The sequence below is a fragment of the Schistocerca nitens genome, chromosome 11 (assembly GCF_023898315.1).
Source record: "Schistocerca nitens isolate TAMUIC-IGC-003100 chromosome 11, iqSchNite1.1, whole genome shotgun sequence".
Taxonomy (NCBI): Eukaryota; Metazoa; Arthropoda; class Insecta; order Orthoptera; family Acrididae; genus Schistocerca; species Schistocerca nitens.
Genome location: NC_064624.1, coordinates 111,992,379 through 112,011,232, shown reverse-complemented (window position 1 = coordinate 112,011,232; position 18,854 = coordinate 111,992,379). Strand labels below are relative to the sequence as shown.

The window sequence follows — 18,854 nt, the reverse complement described above, 5'->3', positions numbered from 1 at the left end:
GTGTACTAACAGTGCTGGTAATTGCCGGTGCTGGACTTAAAGTGGTGAAGTTTAACTATGCCTCACTGATCAAAGCGAAGATGGCGACGTCAAATTTAGAGCGGTTTTACTAGTGTAGGAAATTTATCCGGTTCCGCCAGTAAACTGCTTGCAACTAAACACGCGGAGTAGAGCGTCACGTGATGTGTTTGAGGCGGGTAAAAAAAAAAAATGGCTCTGGGCACTATGGAACTTAACATCTGAGGTCATCAGTCCCCTAGAACTTAGAACTACTTAAACCTAACTAACCTAAGGACATCACACACATCCATGCCCGAGGCAGGATTGGAACCTGCAACCGTAGCGGTCTCGCGGTTCTAGACCGGAGCGCCTAGAACCGCTCGGCCACTCCGGCCGGCTGACGCGGGGCAAACCGCGATTGTGTTTTCGCGACACTGCGGGGGTTCCGAAGAAACGACGGAAGGAGTTCATCACTTTGTTTCGATTCTGCAGAGTGCTCGCGCGCGCGCGCACGTGTGTGTGTGTGTGTGTGTGTGTGTGTGTGTGTGTGTGTTTGTGTGTGTTTGAGAGTGAGTGAGTGTGTATGTGATGAAATAGGTATGCAGGTAAGCTGAGCTGCACGTCACACCTACCTCGTGTCATACGAAGATGCCGAGGGATGCTGCAATCTCTAGTTCCAAAATAGCAATCCTTCCTCCATGAAATTCACCGTTAAGATTCTCTGTAACTTGACAGTTTCTGAAAAAATGACTCTATGTAATACCGTCTATGGCAGTGACGCTCAGTAGGAGTGTATATTAAATTCACACAGGGATCGGTTCCATTTGCACTGTTCGCTCACTCTGTTTTTATTCGAACAAATTGGCCATCATCTGTTGATCACAAATCACACTAAATTCGAGGTACTATGGCAAGAGTTAACTGTAAGGACGTAGTACCTCGAATTTAACTCTTGCCAGACATATGTTATTTCACATTAACTTCTGACACATTTTTTCCTCTTCCACTATATTAATTGTAAAAATACACTTTTAAGCAATATGGTTTCTTCTTTACAAGTGCTACACAGTATATACATTAATTTTTAACGTTTTCTTTAATACCTTACTGTATTTCTCAATCAGTATGTCAACATGCTGTACAACAACTGCTCTTATTCCTGTGTCCTGTGGAATTGTCCTTTAACACTATGCGTTCACTTCAGACAACATCTCACAATGACACTTGTTTGTTACTGTCTCATACTATAACATTTTGTGCCCCTCTGACCAATCAGAACACTAATCAGCGCTACGAACACCATTACATGTTCTTCCACACAGTTGAGTTATCTCCATCTTCCTGCTCCTCTGGTTTGACACTGATATTAATTTTTATTGGCACAGTACTGAACATACACGTAATACACACATACAATTCTTATTTAAGACTTTCATATTTCCTAAAAAATAAATACTGTTATGGAACAATGAGGATAAGTAAATAAATTCACAAAAAAATTTCGTATCAAGCTGGAGTTTAATATGGTACAACGGAATAATTTTCAGATATAAATTGCGTTGCCAGAGGTGAAAGTCATGTAAAATTTTCATAAAAAAATTCCTAGTACTAGTCGAAGACAGAATTTTGGATTGAACCATCCAGTGTGAGACATAAGACGAAGCACAGTTCTGCAGTTATTTGCAAAATAAGAAGGGTAACGTAGACATCTTTTTAAAGCTTTGTAGGAATCAATGGAAAAGGCAAATATTCTTGTAAAGACATTGCAAAACGGTTCAAATGGCTGTGAGCACTGTGGGACTTAACATCTCAGGTCCTCAGTCCCCTAGACTTAGAACTACTTAAACCTAAGGACATCACACACATCCATGCCCGAGGCAGGATTCGAACCTGCGACCGTAGCAGTGGCGAGGTTCCGGACTGGATCGCCTAGAAACGCTCGGCCACCGCGGCCGGCCAAAGACATTGCAAGAGTATATTCTGTTCCCTTCACTATCCAGTGGTTGAAATATTTTTTCATATGCAAGAAATTCTTGCATTATTTTCGTTTTTACCATATGCTATGGGTAACAAAATGTTTTTGTGAAAATTTCGGAGACCAAGTTAACATGTTATCACAGGGTGGGTTGTAAGAAATAGAGCAAGAACATTCTTATTATCTTCTAGCAAATTACATTTTAATAGCAGTTACTTAATGTCAATTCATAAAATTAACTAGACAAACACAGACATGTAGAAATAGGCATTTATAATTAATTAAGAACAAATGAGAAAAATACGACACTGGTTTTGCGTTAGCAGTCGGAGTTAATTTTATCTTATCAGCTAGATTCAATCATTATGACTGGTCACTGGCCTTAGTCCTGTCTACAGTCAAGACAGCCCTTTGGACACAATACCCATGTAACTTACAACGAGGATTGCGCAAAGAGAGACCGTTCATTTCTCCTCCTTTCCAGATTCCTCTCAGCTGTTGAACAGAGCTCCTGTCCTGGGTGGATGATATCCGGATTCCACCACGACAGCACTCTGTTCCTGAGCAGAGGCAGCGTCGTTCCATTACAAATGAAGAAAACGAACTGCAGTGGTCCCTGCACCATCGTAACTATGTGTACGTAGTACACAAACTGCGCTATGCCTTGTGCCTGGTGGAACCCAATTCTAATAATTATACCTATCCCGCTCAAAATAACAGCCTTAACTGACATAAAAACATATTGTTTCTTAGAGGCAAATTTATCTTTACTAAAAATTTTGAGTTGCCGCATGGAGTTCCGAGCACGTAAGTACATGTATCCCACCGACCCAAGACAAACCAAATTGAAAGTTATCGATAGAGAAATCGCCGCAAGGAATATTATCCGACTGTGCATCAGGTAATATTTGCTCGTCTTTTCGAAAGCAATAGTTGCTGTGCATACCACACTCCAGGGTATCAGTGCATAAAGCGCTTGACGACGGAATACCCTTCTGGCTTCAGCAGGTGGCAGGTCGTCAGGGAGCCTAAGATGACGGACACACGCGTACATTTGGTAGCAGAATAAGTTTAGCCAGATACATCTTAGAAGTGTGAGGGCACTGTCGATGTGGACCATCGTAGATAGGTCGGGGACACCTGTCATACGATAAATGACCTCAGAACACAAGATCTGCGTTATACCCGTGATCTGAATGGACAAGAATATCTTTCCGGGGACATTACGTAACTGGGGCAGGTACATGTATACAACAGTGGTCAAAAAGCGGAAAATAATATTTATGGCTATAAATGACATTTCTAAAGGTTTTAAGCTGTCGATTTTGAAATCTTTGTATTTCAAGGTGGCACTGTTCAAGCTGTCTTTGTACTTAAGAGCCCTTTCTGTTGGCCTCACATACCCTTTGTAGAACTCTCTTTCCCACGTTAAATTGTACGTCGTGAAGTGCGATCCGTTTGTGTAGAAACTGACACCGCATAAATCGAAAGACTTATGGAAAGAAAAATCGCCACACATCAGCAACAGGATTGCTCTGGAAACAGAGCAGATGGCGTCTGTAGCGTTCGACTGCAGGCAGGACTGATCGTCAGGGCTGTCGAAATAGCAGCGAGCATCATGTACGGATTGTAGCATACTAAACGGGACGTCCTGACAAACGCTGAACGAGTTGGCTGTCATCCAGGCCAGCAGGCAGAGGTTGACGTTTATCCTCTGCGTGTAGGCCAGGTAGCTGGTGACGGGTATGTGGGGCGACCTCTGCACCATGTCGTCCCACAGCTGCTCGCGGCACCGCTCGCGCAGGTTTTTGGTTTCCGGTGGCAGGTCTTCCAGCGGACACGTGGGGTGGTCGAGGGCGTTCGCCAACAGCTGCACGCATTCAGTGTCCACGGAGAGCATGGCGTTGCTTCTGTCCTCCCTCTGCCACTCCTCATCTGCAAAAGAATCACTGCGAGTTGAGTGGTGCTCACACACCAAATGTGTGTAGAAGCAGATGTACACATCTGATCCCAGAGGCTCCTGTGGATGATAAGACCAGGTGTATTTTAACTACATCATCGATGATAAATAATGTCAACAATTTTTTTTGTATTCGGAAAGATATATACCAGAGTTGAATCGAGAGAAGAGTACCCAATTCGTTTTCATCTACAGAAACCCTCTCGACTATCTACAGTAACTCTTCATCATTTCCTTGTGCCTTTGCCCCACGTCAACGCAGGGTCGGCGTTGTTACTACGGATTTGCCATTGTTAGTGCAGAGGGCATCCAGATCCCCTTCCTATCCCCACCCCATAACCCCCCCCCCAAAATGGAATTAGTGTACACCCAGCTGTCTGCGTCTAGTGAAAGCCATGGAATAGTGTGAACGTGTTCAGATGTCTGTGAATCTTCTAATGGAGGTGGGACGTGGGGACCGCCCGGGTATTCACCTAGTGGGATGCGGAAAACCGCCTAAAAACCACATCCAGGCTGGCTGGCACACCGATGCCCGTCAGTAATCCACCAGGCGGATTTGATCTGGGGCTGGTGCGCCTACCCTAGTCCAGGAAGCAGCGCATTAGTGCTCTCGGTTAACATGGTGGGTGACTTTGTGCAATCATTGAGGACATACATTCGTTTGCTTGGTATCCCTCCTTTGAAGCTGACGAAAAGCGTTGGTGTAATTACTATACTCTTTTGTTTCACTACAGCACCATTTCAGTTGTGGATTCGTGTTGAAACAGTTACACTGTAAACGAGCGTTTAGTGGTGCGTGTATGGATGCACGAAGGTCCACAGAGAGGGCAAACAACGAAAAACATTATGAGAGTATTTGCCATGGTGCCACTCGTAAAACAACTCTGCTTGTTTGAGCGCAATAAGCTGGTTTTGTATCGAAGACTGGTAGCGTGATGGACGTAAAAAATACAAATGAAAGCGTGTTCCCTCAACCGGCCGAGCAGTCTGGAATGAAATCCTTTCGTAAAAGAGTTGCTCAGTTTAAACACTGTGGTCACCAACATATGACCACATTAAAAAATATTTGAAAATGAAAGGATTTAGGCCGAAGTTAATGAATAAAGAATCTGACTGCTGCTTGGAGCGATGAGTTGCGACCTGCCGTGTCTCGCCCAAGAGTGTTAACAACAAGTATTATTTTTTATACTCTCTAGCCACATTTTGGAGTATGAAGTGAAGCCTAATCTCAGGCTCTACTGTAGTGATTTTGGGCAATTTCCACTAAGACAGGTTCACGAAATAGGTCTTTGTCTATCATCTGTAAATTTTTAGTGCAAACTGGCTGAGCTTTGATAAATTAAAGCCCTTGCCTGAGTGAAAACAATGCGATTACTATGGCACGTTTATCTGTCTGTATGTGAACGCTAATCTCAGTAACTGCTGCAGGTGTGTGTGTGTGTGTGTGTGTGTGTGTGTGTGTGTGTGTGTGTGTGTATGTGTGTGTGGAGCTTACAGTCGGTCACATAAAAAGAAACAAATGTGGATAAAACTAAGAAAATGGTATCACACAGTGAGGAGGAAACCTTTAAAGTGACGCTCATCCTCTCTCTCTCACCTCACTCGCGTTTACCATACAAGCACTCTATCTCGCACCCGTTAAGACAACGGATAAATGGTGAAAGGCGCTATACCTGCGATTAAAACGGAAATAAAAGGACAGGTGAGCTAAAAAAAAGAGGCTCTAAGAAATCTGATTGGCTGCCCACATACGAAAAAGATGGGTCAGCTGGGCACACAATTAATACGTTAAAATCATCTCCCTAAAATTTTCGGAAACATAGTGGACAAATTACAAAACCTTAAGACTCTCATCACATTCATTTGAACGTTAATTAAAACGGAGGGCAGATCTATCAGCAAATCAGTCGCTGCCCACTGGTCGGAAAATAAAACATAGTCTGATAAAATCTGGCGCACTATGATCTGTATGCCACAAGTACTACACAATGGACTGAGTTCTCAGCGGAGCAAGAAGCCATGTGTCATAGGGCTGTGGCCTATGTGAAGACGACTGGGGAGCCGCTCATCCTCCCACCGACCCAAAAGCAAGGAGACAGCAGGCAGGTGGATGGCACACCGCGCTAACTCAGCATCACGGCACGCCTCCTTGCTTGCTAGATCTGCCCTTTCGTTTCCAGCAATATCCACATGCCCTGGCACTCAGCAGACTGGACTTCTCTTTCCCCTGCCGCTGTAGTTGGAGGAGGACGTCCTGGATATTGTGCACTACTTTAGCTACTGGGTACAAACGTTGTAGAGAGTGAAGAACACTCAGGGAACCAGAGCAGACAAGGAATTTAGCACTTTAAGCACATCTCGTCTGCTACAGTGCCTGCAAGGTCGCATGTCAATCTGCATCAAAGACAAAAAAACTTGCAAGGCAGTCAGACATTGAGTATACAATCAGAGAAAACAATAGTGCAACCAACAGAGTCCCCCTGTTTCGACCCATCCATAAAGACAGTTCTAAAGGTTTGGTGACCATTAAAAAAGTCCTTTAATAATGTATGAAAATATATGTTGGAGTGCTACATCTGCTATACTACACTAAATCAAAGTTACTCTGGACCTCTACAGTAATCAGGGTAGCAGACTTAAAACGCTGGATTTGGTGTTGCACTTGCTCCATACCAAGTGACTCCAGCACATGCCCTACCTAGTGTCCAGATGTCCATGTTGCTCATGGAGAAAAGGCATTCCAGAGGTGGAGGAGCAATGGTATCGTACGCATGTGAAGTTGGAGCTACAAGATCCTTACATGCCTGATTCACCATGAGGATATGTCGCTAGATGGTGAGTGGCGGTTTCCCAACCTGAGCACAGAGACTGGGTATGGGGCTGGTTCTGTAAGCGCATCTGGCCATCCTAATATCCTTATGCGTCAGTAATCTTGAGGTGAAAAGGCCTCGCTGACCTGTACACTGTGCATCCATAGTCTAGCCACGAACACGCAACAGCCCTATAAAACTGGAGCAGACACACCCTGTCTGATCCACTAGACCTTTGGTTGAGGCACTTTACAATATTCAGTGCCTTCTGGGTTCTGGCTTTCGGGTCTCACAGGTGTGGCAACCACGAAAATTTGGAGTTAAAACTGAGGCCCAGAAACCTGATTTAGTCTTAAAAATGTGGACTAATATCCCTCACATGCAAATCAGGTAAATTAAAATTACAATGAGAATAATTAAAATTCTTATCTGCAGAAAACTGAAACCCTGTCTTTGCAGCCCACCTCCCTAACTTCCGCACTCGAAGTGCAACTGGTGGGTCGCCGTAGCACCTCTGGAGGAGGTATATGAAACAGCAAAATTGTCCACAATTAAGAAGCACTGTACAGGACTCCTTTCTGTATATGTGATACTGTTTATGGCTATGTCAAAGAGGTTAAAACTCTAGGAACACCATTCCATTGCTCAAAACATTCCAACAGCGTGTTACTAATTCAAGACCTAAAAAAGAGCTTACACATGAGAGACCATATGAAGATGCTGAGAAGACCGTGAAAGCCCCATTCGTGGAGTTGCACGAGAATACTGTGTCTCCACATAGCGTTGTACACCTTACTGATATCAGAGAATATGTTGAGACAGTGCTGTCTACCTAGAAAGGCCTGCTGAATAGCCACCTCTAGTAGAGTCAGGTCGTCAGTAGCGGATCGAAACCTCCAGAATCCACACTGAGAGTGGCTAAGCAGTTGCCTGGTCTCTGCCAGACCAAACGACGGTTAACCATTCGCTCCAGGGTCTTCCCTTCACAGCTTCTGAAAGCTGGCATCAGCAGTAGTCGGTGCAAAATGCTCTGCCAGGGTCTGAGTGATGTGTTTGGAGACACTTCTGTTTCAGCACTGCTGTTATTGGTAAACGAATGTGTTTACAGAAACCCTCATAATGGGTTCCAGTACTTTTCTAGAAGAAGTGGAATGGTTGATGCAGTCCAGAAACGCTTGATATGCCGTTTTCTTGCTCTCTTTAATGACGTGTCAAGTCTTGGCTCTCGTGACCAGAAAGGCTGTGAGGTTGTCTGCTGCTGGGATATACTTAAATCGTTGAAGAGCTAACTGTGACGCCTGTCCTGGATTGCTGAGCGGCACTCACCAGTCCAACAAGCAACAGGACTTTGGGACTGATAAGTCAGTGACGTATTGGATCTATCGTGTGATGAGGTCCACCTATTACTTTACACTGTTGCAGTCATCAGTAATGACCTGTGTCCAATTTCCAGTTAGTATTGGCTTGCAATTGTTGTATTGATGAAGTTACTCAGCTTTAACAAAGTATTTAAATTTGATGAGTGTAACAATGTCTTTTGTGTTTGTGAGGACAGGCATGTTTTACAATAACTGTTAGGATCCACTTTACCACTTTTTTGCTTGTGCTTGGGTTCATTGCACTTTCGTAGGAAAGAAGTTTAGGCAGCGTTTCTCCACTAACGCTGGCTACTTTTTCTTTAAAAGAAATGTTTCGCATTTCTATGTTTAATTAGGCTGGCGACCGTATTCTATTTCATTTCAGTAAGTTTGAGTAGTTAAAACATTATCTAAATTGGATCTGACCCTTTCTGTGTTTTTATGTAACTTTAATTTCAACTCCGATAAGCAAAATCCTCTAGGCATTTCACGGTTAAATTCTGTAAAAACTCTCACAGAGGGTAACATTACACTACATCTAAATACCAAATTTGGGTGTAAATATTATATCTGTATACTAAATGGTGCAGTACAGTGTTATATGTGGCTTTTCCCATGACAGGACTATTTGTTCTATTGGGACATAGTGTGTAGTAAACGAGATTTGGTAAATAGGTAGCACATGTGTAGGAATTTAGTGTCATACACTCCCACACGTGCACCAAAGTTAACGTAAGCTGTAAATGTCTTGCTAAATAAATAGGTCTCAACTTCCTGAAGCTACTCTGTAAACTTGGCCAATTTTTAATCAGTTATGGTATATGGAATTAGCATTGTTTTCTCAGTTTGGCCATATCGATTCAAATGTCGATTGGAGGCCCCCATGATATCGATAAATGAATCACACTCCATATTCTGAATAAATCTATACCTATAGCTGGGTGTACTTCTGGACAAACATTGTAACTCTGTACTAAAAATAGAGCAAACAGGCAGAAAACGTATAAATGTGATGAATAAAGTTATTACCATAGCTAACAGGCAGTTTGGCTTCTCTTTAAAACAATCAGAGTATACCACCCATCTATATTAGCATCAATTACAGGACATCGTGTGAGACTTTGGGCTCATAGACTGGAGCTAGTTAAGGCAGCCTCATTAGTGAGGAGAGTTCAGTGAGGAGTGCTGCCAAAATTAATGGGCGTCTATTTAACTGCCCCATATGATGCTTTGTCAGTAATTCTAGGAATATGCTCACTAGTTGGAAAATAAAAAACTTGTCTTTTACTGGCTACAGAAAAGCAAACAAATGAAAGTATGAAGGGTGCCTGGAACTGAGGCCAATCCGAAAAAATAATAAATAAAAGATCACAGATTACAACTGTGGCTAAACGAATGGGAGGGACTAAAAACGAGATTTCTTAACCCGTCGAGTGGACTGATTCATTACCTGACTGTTATGACCCTTATGCTACGTATCTATACAAAATCAGAAGATAGATACATGATAGCTGTTCCTGGGACAGTGCAGGTACACCACAACACACATTGTGCGAGTACATGCTCTGTGGAGATAAATAATAACTAAATAATACTAAATAATAATCACTACTCAGTCCAGTTCAAGTCCTTGATTATCCAGTTAATGAAACCTCTCATGGCTTGGCACCTGTCTGCTAATGCAATCCACCTACTCTGCCAACAACACTGTAGTGTTATTCTAACACTGATTTTCGGAAGGGAAACTCATTTGTAGCTGTGTTTGTAGATTGTACACACATGTGAGTCTTATTCTGCTGTGCGTCAATATCATAGGTTACCACATGCCTATCCTAAAATCCATGATGCTGTGTGGTGCTCTGAATAATTTAGCATAACTAATAGGTGCAAGCACTGAGTATTAATGAACAGTTAATTAATTCATTCCATGTGAAGACGAACCTGAATTACATAATTATCTATGCTCTTTGGTTTAACGTTACCCACTCATCTATGGTTTAATAAATCTTGTGTGAAATTCCTTAGAAATCTACTCCTACAGCTATGAGTATCAAGATTTTACTTTAAATACTGATGCTAATTGCTATGCATTGCTTGAAATGAATATTAATTCAGCTGGTATTGACCAGTGGAGACCAAAGGCACTCATTTTGATTATCCTTGTCTACAAGAAGTCAGTGGGTAAATTGTTTCCCATTGCCACCTTTAAAACCATTGAGCATTAATCACATTAACGGTGTCCCATTACAATGATAGTGAACTTGCATTTGGACCACCGCAACTAGCCTGTTGGATACAACTGATGATACTCAAAAATCTCTTATTGTCATAGTTCATAAACAGAGTCATTCAGTTCAATGGTTACGTTTTATTTGATAAACCTTGGTACAACGTTTTGGTGGGCACTCAATTCTGTTTCCAGTAAGTCCTTACATTTAATTTAATTGACACTGCCAGAATCTTTTGATAGGCAGTTGGATCCTGTCAAGAAATATCATTTCCAGTAAAGTGAAACTAATAGTTATGTCTTACTTTGTGTACCCTGTCAGGATAGCACTTTTCATATGATTTCATATACACTAGTTAGGTGGTAATATTAGCTTATACATATATTGTAGGTATATTATATCAATATTAATATTGATGATTGCCAAGAAGGGAAAGCAGAAAGGTGGAAGGAGTATATAGAGGGTCTATACAAGGGCGATGTACTTGAGGACAATATTATGGAAATGGAAGAGAGTGTAGATGAAGATGAAATGGGAGATACGATACTGTGTGAAGAGTGTGACAGAGCACTGAAAGACCTGAGCCGAAACGAGGCCCCGGGAGTAGACAACATTCCATTAGAACTACTGACGGCCTTGGGAGAGCCAGTCCTGACAAAACTCTACCATCTGGTGAGCAAGATGTATGAGACAGGCGAAGTACCCTCAGACTTCAAGAAGAATATAATAATTCCAGTCCCAAAGAAAGCAGGTGTTGACAGATGTGAAAATTACCGAACTATCAGTTTAAAAGGCCACAGCTGCAAAATACTAACGCGAATTCTTTACAGACGAATGGAAAAGATGGTAGAAGCCGACCTCGGGGAAGATCAGTTTGGATTCCGTAGAAATACTGGATCACGTGAGGCAATACTGACCTTACGACTTATCTTAGAAGAACGCTTAAGGAAAGGCAAACCTACATTTCTAGCATTTGTAGAGAAAGCTTTTGACAATTTTGACTGGAATACTCTCTTTCAAATTCTGAAGGTGGCAGGGGTAAAATACAGGGAGAGAAAGGCTATTTACAATTTGTACAGAAACCAGATGGCAGTTATAAGAGTCGAGGGGCATGAAAGGGAAGCAGTGGTTGGGAAGGGAGTGAGGCAGGGTTGTAGGCTCTCCCCGATGTTATTCAATCTGTATATTGAGCAAGCAGTAAAGGAAGCAAAAGAAAAATTCGGAGTAGGTATTGAAATCCATGGAGAAGAAATAAAAACTTTGAGGTTCGCCGATGACATTGTAATTCTGTCAGAGACAGCAAAGGACTTGGAAGAGCAGTTGAACGGAATGGATAGTGTCTTGAAAGGAGGATATAAGATGAACAAAAGCAAAACGAGGATAATGGAATATAGTCGAATTAAGTCGGGTGATGCTGAGGGAATTAGATTAGGAAATGAGACACTTAAAGTAGTAAAGGAGTTTTGCTATTTGGGGAGCAAAATAACTGATGATGGTCGAAGTAGCGAAGATATAAAATGTAGATTGGCAATGGCAAGGAAAGCGTTTCTGAAGAAGAGAAATTTGTTAACATCGAGTATAGATTTAAGTGTCAGGAAGTCGTTACTCAAAGTATTTGTATGGAGTGTAGCCATGTATGGAAGTGAAACATGGACGATAAATAGTTTGGACAGGAAGAGAATAGAAGCTTTCGAAATCTGGTGCTACAAAAGAATGCTGAAGATTAGATGGGTAGATCACATAACTAATGAGGAGGTATTGAATAGAATTGGGGAAAGAGGAGTTTGTAGCACAACTTGACGAGAAGAAGGGACCGGTTGTTAGGACATGTTCTGAGGCATCAAGGGATCACAAATTTAGCATTGGAGTGCAGCGTGGAGTGTAAAAATCGTAGAGGGAGACCAAGAGATGAATACCCTAAGCAGATTCAGAAGGATGTAGGTTTCAGTAGGTACTGGGAGATGAGGAAACTTTACAGGATAGAGCAGAATGGAGAGCTGCATCAAACAAGTCTCAGGACTGAAGACCACAACAACAACAACAGCGATTACTCATGTTTACAATGCAAATCTTATCACTGTCCTAGAGGTATTATGCAGGTGGTGCATTAGCAGAATGTCACAGCGAAGTTGGCAGCTAGTCATGTATGAATTGGCATACCTCCATTCATTCACGTCTTCGCCTACATCCGACTGCACTTCCTCCTTAGGCCAGTGATCAGTTAGTTATACATGCAACCCTTGTCTGGTACTAGGTTTCTAACGGTGAGCGCGACCATAACACGTCTTTCATCATGAACGTATCATACTGTACAATCCAGTACTTTCCTCGTGCAGAATGCAGTAACACTGACTTTTTTAAAATGATTGTTCAACCACCACTACTGTTAACACACATGATTCATACAAAGTTTTCTCAGTATTATTAGGGTTCACAGAATCAACATTTATAAGAAAATTATTAACAATGTATATTCCATAATTAACTATTCAGTTACAAATAAAAATATTATTCATTAATGAAAAACACAAAATTATAAGAAATATTATACTCAGATCATATATGAAACGTAAAATAACTGCAGCATTTACAATATTAACACTTTCACTGCCTCAGACGTGCTGAGTGTAATGTGGATACGGCTTGCCAAATTATTATACCTGTGCTGAAAGACGACGTAGTGGCTGTCATGAAAGACTTATCATCCGATCTTTCGAAAAGTATTGCGTGAAGAAGTATCATCTTTGCACGTATTACTGTCTGACATCTTTTCTCCATAAGGTACAGAATTTCATTTCCTTCTTGTCATATTACACTACGTCAAATGAAGTAAAACATTTCAGGAAATATCGTAGAGTTTCCATAACTAATAACACATCGCATTAACCGTGCGTATGTTTTATTTTACTTCATTCATTGCAGTATAAGAAATGTAGATAAAATATCGAAATTTTATTTCTAACTGAGAACAGAACGTTAGCTCATTCCGTCCTCCACTTATTGATTTTTATATCTATTGGACACTTCCATGAAATGCGTTCATTTCCGTCCCTGAGCATCATAGTGATGTGATCGTAACCAACATAATATTTAATAAACCGTTCGAGATACTGAGACGAGGTTTACGCAAATGACAGCACTCAAAGACGTACATTGTTTGTATGATGAATAATCGAAACTTTTCTGTTAATCGAGATGAAGTAGCTGCTATGCAGCAGGGAGAGGTCGGCAGAGTGGGACACATAAATACGTCAACAGTGCTTTAGGAAATCCCAGGGAGCGCACTTAAACGTGCCCTCAGTGTGCTGGTGTAAGCTGTCGCCAGCACAGCAATTGGCAAAGATGATATGCAAAGTTCAATAGTAGGCGCCTCTAACAGGCGGACTGTGGCGCCCTGAAAATATTCCAAGTTCGGAGTTGTGATGGTCGCGCGGGCCGCTCGGCAGGCCGACCACGTGGTGCCGGACGTTGGCCGAAGCAAGAGGGGTGCAGCCTGACCACGAGGCTGGGAGTTCCACGGTGAGGCTGTGTCAGTGAAAGAGGCTTGCACGCCGAGAGTGCCAAAGGTGGCGGACTTCGTGAAACCATCATGGCAGACATTTCGCAGTTTGTATAGATATTAACAGTAGCCAGATGAGTCATGATACCTCGAAAAGAAACATGTAAATTACTATCATTTGCACGACGATTCTGACGCTGTAATCAGATTTTCAATATCTTTATTAGTTTAAAGTTTAGTATCTGCGGGTAAATTGTACAAGTAACACCCAGCAGTGAATTTCCAAAATTTAAACCCTTCATTCGATTTCGTCGATCGACGTGTCTTTAGAAAGCTATTAGATTAAACCTAAAGTGGTATGAATTACAGGCATCTAACGTCAATAGTACATGAGTTATTGGAGGTGAAAATAGCCGATTTCTATAGATAGCGTCAGGCCATAAGTACTCCACATCATGCTTACAAATATATTTATTCATCTATGTCTTTGTTTAAACCAGATATATGCTATTCATGAAGAAAATGGTCAATTATTTACCGTGTTTTAGAAAGCACAGAGACATTAGGCTACTGGGTTACTTTGGCTTGCTATTCCTTTATGTTTATATAATTTGTTGATGTATTTAATAATGGATGTTAGAGCGTGTTTATAGTCCACCCGTAGGAATATTTACTTAATTTCAAGTCATTGAAATTTAAATCCAGTATTTCGAGAGTGTTTGATGTTAGTGTGCGTACTTTGGCTTAAAGACATGGCGGGAGTGCTCTAGCCAATCACAGGGGGAGAGGGGTACGGCAGAGGACACAGGGGAGGTGCTTGACGCGACAGTCGAGGGAGAGATTTGGAGAGTGTGCACTGGTTTGCGCCTGGTCGCGACAGATAGAAATACTTCGGAATGCCGACGTTTGCACTTGTGAAATTTCCGTGGCTTCTACAGTGAAGACGTAGTGTGCCTTTAGAAGTGAATATCTCGCGACCTATGTTGTCGTTCATAACTAGTTACGTGCAGTAGGAATCTATTGTTTCTATTATTCAACTTATATTTTATTTAATTATTGGACCATCGACACCAATAAGTGTTCTGCAGATATTTACCACATTGTCAAAAGTACTTCTACTGTCGTACTCATCATTTAAAGTCGTTAAGATAATCTGCAGATTTTATTTAATTGCAATCCTTCATTTATAAACGTCTTTGTTACGTCCTAAATTCGCAATTGTTGAGTGATAGGAACTTTCGACCATTCGATTCATCTGTACACCCATATCGTATACTGTAGACTCAGCTGTATTTGGCCTGCAATGCGACAACTATGTATCCCAGCCCCTAGACAACGAACCAGCCAAAACTTTTCATATTGCAGCTCTGTCGTAGGGTATGTAGTTGAGGGCTATCCATTCACATCATCACATTTTTATTGAGAATGCCCGCACGCTGAATCAAGCGCGCCTGTCACGAGAGAGGCCAGAGACACACCCACAAGTAAGATGTCGCCAACGCCCTCTAGGCCTCACTCACTAACTCAAACTCCTTTTTGACGTCTGTCAGTACATTTGCAGAGCACATCACAGCCTATGACAGTACGTTGTGACCAGATTATTAACTATAGTGGAACTAGCAATGACACTAAAGTTTGTAATATCAAGATAACCGATATTTCGTGCAAGAGGACTATTACTGATGAACTTGTACCAAAACACACGAACTCTATTGAAATTAAGTAAAAGTCTGTTCATGTAAATAAAGAACCATACGAGTATTAATCCATGTGTGCATCTGTAGTGTAGAAAGAGGATACCAACCATCCATAACAATGTCTGCTCCCTTGCATCCTTGCGGTACAAGACTCCACACTCAGTAACTGGTGTGCAGCGGAGCACGACGATTTAACTCGTCCACAGCATTTCAGTGCTTAGCAAAAAGTTAATTTATATCTGTAGCTGTTGAGCTACAGAAAACAGCCATATTTAAAACCGGCCTTTTGTTCGGTCTCAAAGAACTGTGCATGCAAAATTTTACAATGTTCAGTGAAGATGAGAAGAAAAGTTTCTCTCATGTGACATAATTGTCACAGACATATCGTTATCCCGCTAGCTGTCCATGAAGTTTTGACATAATGTATGTTCAGGGACCATGTTCAGATTGTAGTGCTGGAGGGCCGTCCATAAATCCGTAAGAGTACGAGTGGTGGGAATTCTCTTCTGAACAGCACGTTGCAAGGCATCTGCAAATGCTTAGTTATGTTAGTGTCTCGGGACTTTGGTGGCCAGCGGAAGTGTTTAAACTTAAACGAGTGTTCCTGGAGCCACTCTGTAGCATTGTGGAGGCGTGGGTTGTCGCAATGTCCTGCTGGAATTCCCCAACTCCGTCGGAATTCTCAATGGACATGAGTGGATGCAGGTGGTCAGACAGGATTCTTACGAACGTGTCACCTGTGAGAGTCGTATCTAGACGTATCAGCGGTCCCACATCACACCAACTGCACACGGTCCACACATTTACAGGGCCTACACCAGCTTCAACAGTACCCTGCGACCATGCAGTGTCCACCGATTCATGAGGTTCTCACCATACCCGTACACGTCCATCCGCTCGTCTAACCAGGCGACATATTTGTCGTCATCAAGACTCAAATGTCGGTATAGACAGGCCCAGGAAAGGCATAAAGCTTTGTGTCGTGCATTCATCAAGGGTACATGAGTGTGGCCTCGGCTCCGGAAGCCCATATCGATGAGGTTTCATTGAATGGTTCGCACACTGGCACTTGGTGATGGCCCAGCATTGAAATCTGTAGCAAATTGCGGAAGGGTTGCACTTCCGCCACGTTGAACGATTGTCTTGAGTCGTTGTTGGTCCATTCTTGCAGGATCTTTTTCGGGCCGCAGCTATGTCGGAGATATGATGTTTTACAAGATTCCTGATATTCACGGTACATTGAAATGCTCGTATAGGAAAATCCTCTCTTCAGCTCAACCTCGGAGATGCTGTGTCCGTTGCTCCGACTATAACACCACTTTAAAACTCACTTAAATCTTGATAATCTGTCATTGTAGCACAAGTAACCGATCTAACAACTTCGCCAGACACTTGTAGTCTTATATATGCGTTGCCGACCGCAGCGCCGTATTCTGCCTGTTTACATATCTCTGCATCTAAATACACATACCTAAACCAGTTCCTTTGGCGCATTAGTGAACACGAGTCAGTTGGTTGTTTTGATGGAGTTAGGCAAGCGTTACTACGGTGATGGCAGCAACGGGGAAATGTAATAGCGCGACGTTTTCAGCAACGTCTCTAAAACCATACTAGTCACGCAGCAGTATTAACAACGTCTGTGAATATCACTAGCGTCGCAAAATTCACGGATGCCTAGTGGGGAACCGACGCTCCAGTGACGTTTCTGTAACATTTAAAGTGATTCTTTTTCTCTCTTCCAAACACTGTAATATTTGCTATACGTAGGTTTTTACATCCTATTGGGCAGGAGTCTATAGATACGTCGAACTGGAGTAGTCAGCTTGCAATAGAACTAGGGGGAGAGTTGCCAACCAGTCGAGGAACCAGCAATGAAAAGCACACCAATAGTTAACGTAGGTCACATGGGAAATTACGGAAAATGTGAAACCACACACCATTAGCTGTTTACGAGGCTCAGTCCTCGAACTGGAATACAGTAGGGAGTCACCAGTGCACAAAAATTAAGTGGCTGACTGAGAAAATTATTCTTACCTAAACTCTCGATGTCACCTACAAACTGTAGGTCGAAGAACCAGTTATAATAATAGAAGGAATACAGTGCGTCGGCGAGACCAAACATTTGTGACGCCCGTCGATGTCGCGCGCCGCACAGCGCAGTAAAGTCGTCCCTGAAGGAGAGGAACCGCTCGTGGTAGGACAGTAGGTCATGATTCAACAGAGGTCGTCTGTAACAAAAAAAGTTGCGACATTAAAAGTTAAAAACAAATTAACTCAGCTTGCCAGATCATGTACAGCTCACGGGTCATGTAGAGGTATCCGCAAAGTATTTACTTTCAGCACTGGAGGGTGCACTGGTATGAAACTTCACGGCAAATTAAAATTGTGTGTTGGTCGGTCACTGGAACATTTTGGTCAACTAAAAGTCGTTTATTGTGATGAATTACAGTGCTATACATGGAGGTGACAAAAGTCTGGGGGTAGCGATATGCACATGCACAAATGGCAACAGTATCACGTACACGAAGTGTAAAAGGGGAGTGCTTTGGTGGAGCTGTCATTTGTAATCAGGCAGTTCACGTGAAAAGGGTTTCTACGCGATTACGATCGCATGACAGGTATCACCAGACTCTGAACACGGAGTGCTAGTTGGATCTGGACGCATAGGCATTTCGGGAATCGTTAGAGAATTCAATATTCCGCGATTCACAGTTCCATGAGAGTGTGCCAAAAATACCAAATATCCGGCATTACTTCTCATCGCGGACCACACAGTGGCCGATGGTCTCAACCACAGAGAGCAGCACTGTTTGCGTAGAGTTGTCAGTGCCAACAGGCAAGCAGTTCTGTGTGAAACGACCGCAGACATCAGTGTTGGACGTAAGACGAACGTATCCGTCAGGAAAGTGCAATGGAATTTGTTGTCAATGGGGAATGATACTAGGAGATGCTGCTACTGCTCCTGCGCTAGTGACCGTATTGGTTGCGCCCTAGACTAAGGGAAACCGTGGCCTTCAGAGATGTTTTCCGATTTCATTGTGTAGGAGCTGATGGTAGGATCTGAGTGTAGACCAGACACCATAAAGCCGTGAACCAAGTTCCCAACAAGGCAGTGTGCAAGCTGATGGTGGCTCCATAATGGAGTGAACAGGGTCCTCTGGTCCAGCCGGACTGATAAATGACTGGAAATGGTCTCGTTCGGCTACTTGGTTATTATTCAATGTGAATGTGGTACGAAATACATCGGACAAACGCAGCGCTGCATCACGCAGAGGCGCTCGGAACACATTAGAAATGTACGCCTTGGTCAGACAGAAAAATCGGCGG

The 18,854-nt window shown here is 42.5% G+C and overlaps 1 protein-coding gene across 1 annotated transcript; it reads right to left on the bottom strand.

Annotated features, from left to right (window-relative positions):
• Positions 1-2,168: 2,168 nt before the first annotated feature.
• On the bottom strand, positions 2,169-17,751 carry LOC126213115 (uncharacterized). The gene is made up of 2 exons (XM_049940718.1): positions 17,562-17,751; positions 2,169-3,910 (listed from the first exon to the last, which is right to left on the bottom strand). The coding sequence occupies exons 1-2, from the start codon at positions 17,647-17,649 to the stop codon at positions 2,409-2,411; spliced, it is 1,590 nt and encodes a 529-aa protein (XP_049796675.1). The 5' UTR covers positions 17,650-17,751; the 3' UTR covers positions 2,169-2,408.
• Between the last annotated feature and the right edge of the window lie 1,103 nt (positions 17,752-18,854).

Bases quoted from the DNA above. Each gene is read 5' to 3' on its own strand.
- LOC126213115 (XM_049940718.1), bottom strand. From the start codon at position 17,649: ATGTTTGGTCTCGCCGACGCACTGTATTCCTTCTATTATTATAACTGG. The intron at 3,911-17,561 runs GTAAGAATAATT...ATTCTTTTGCAG, and splicing joins AGGTGACATCGAGAGTTTAG to ATGAGGAGTGGCAGAGGGAG.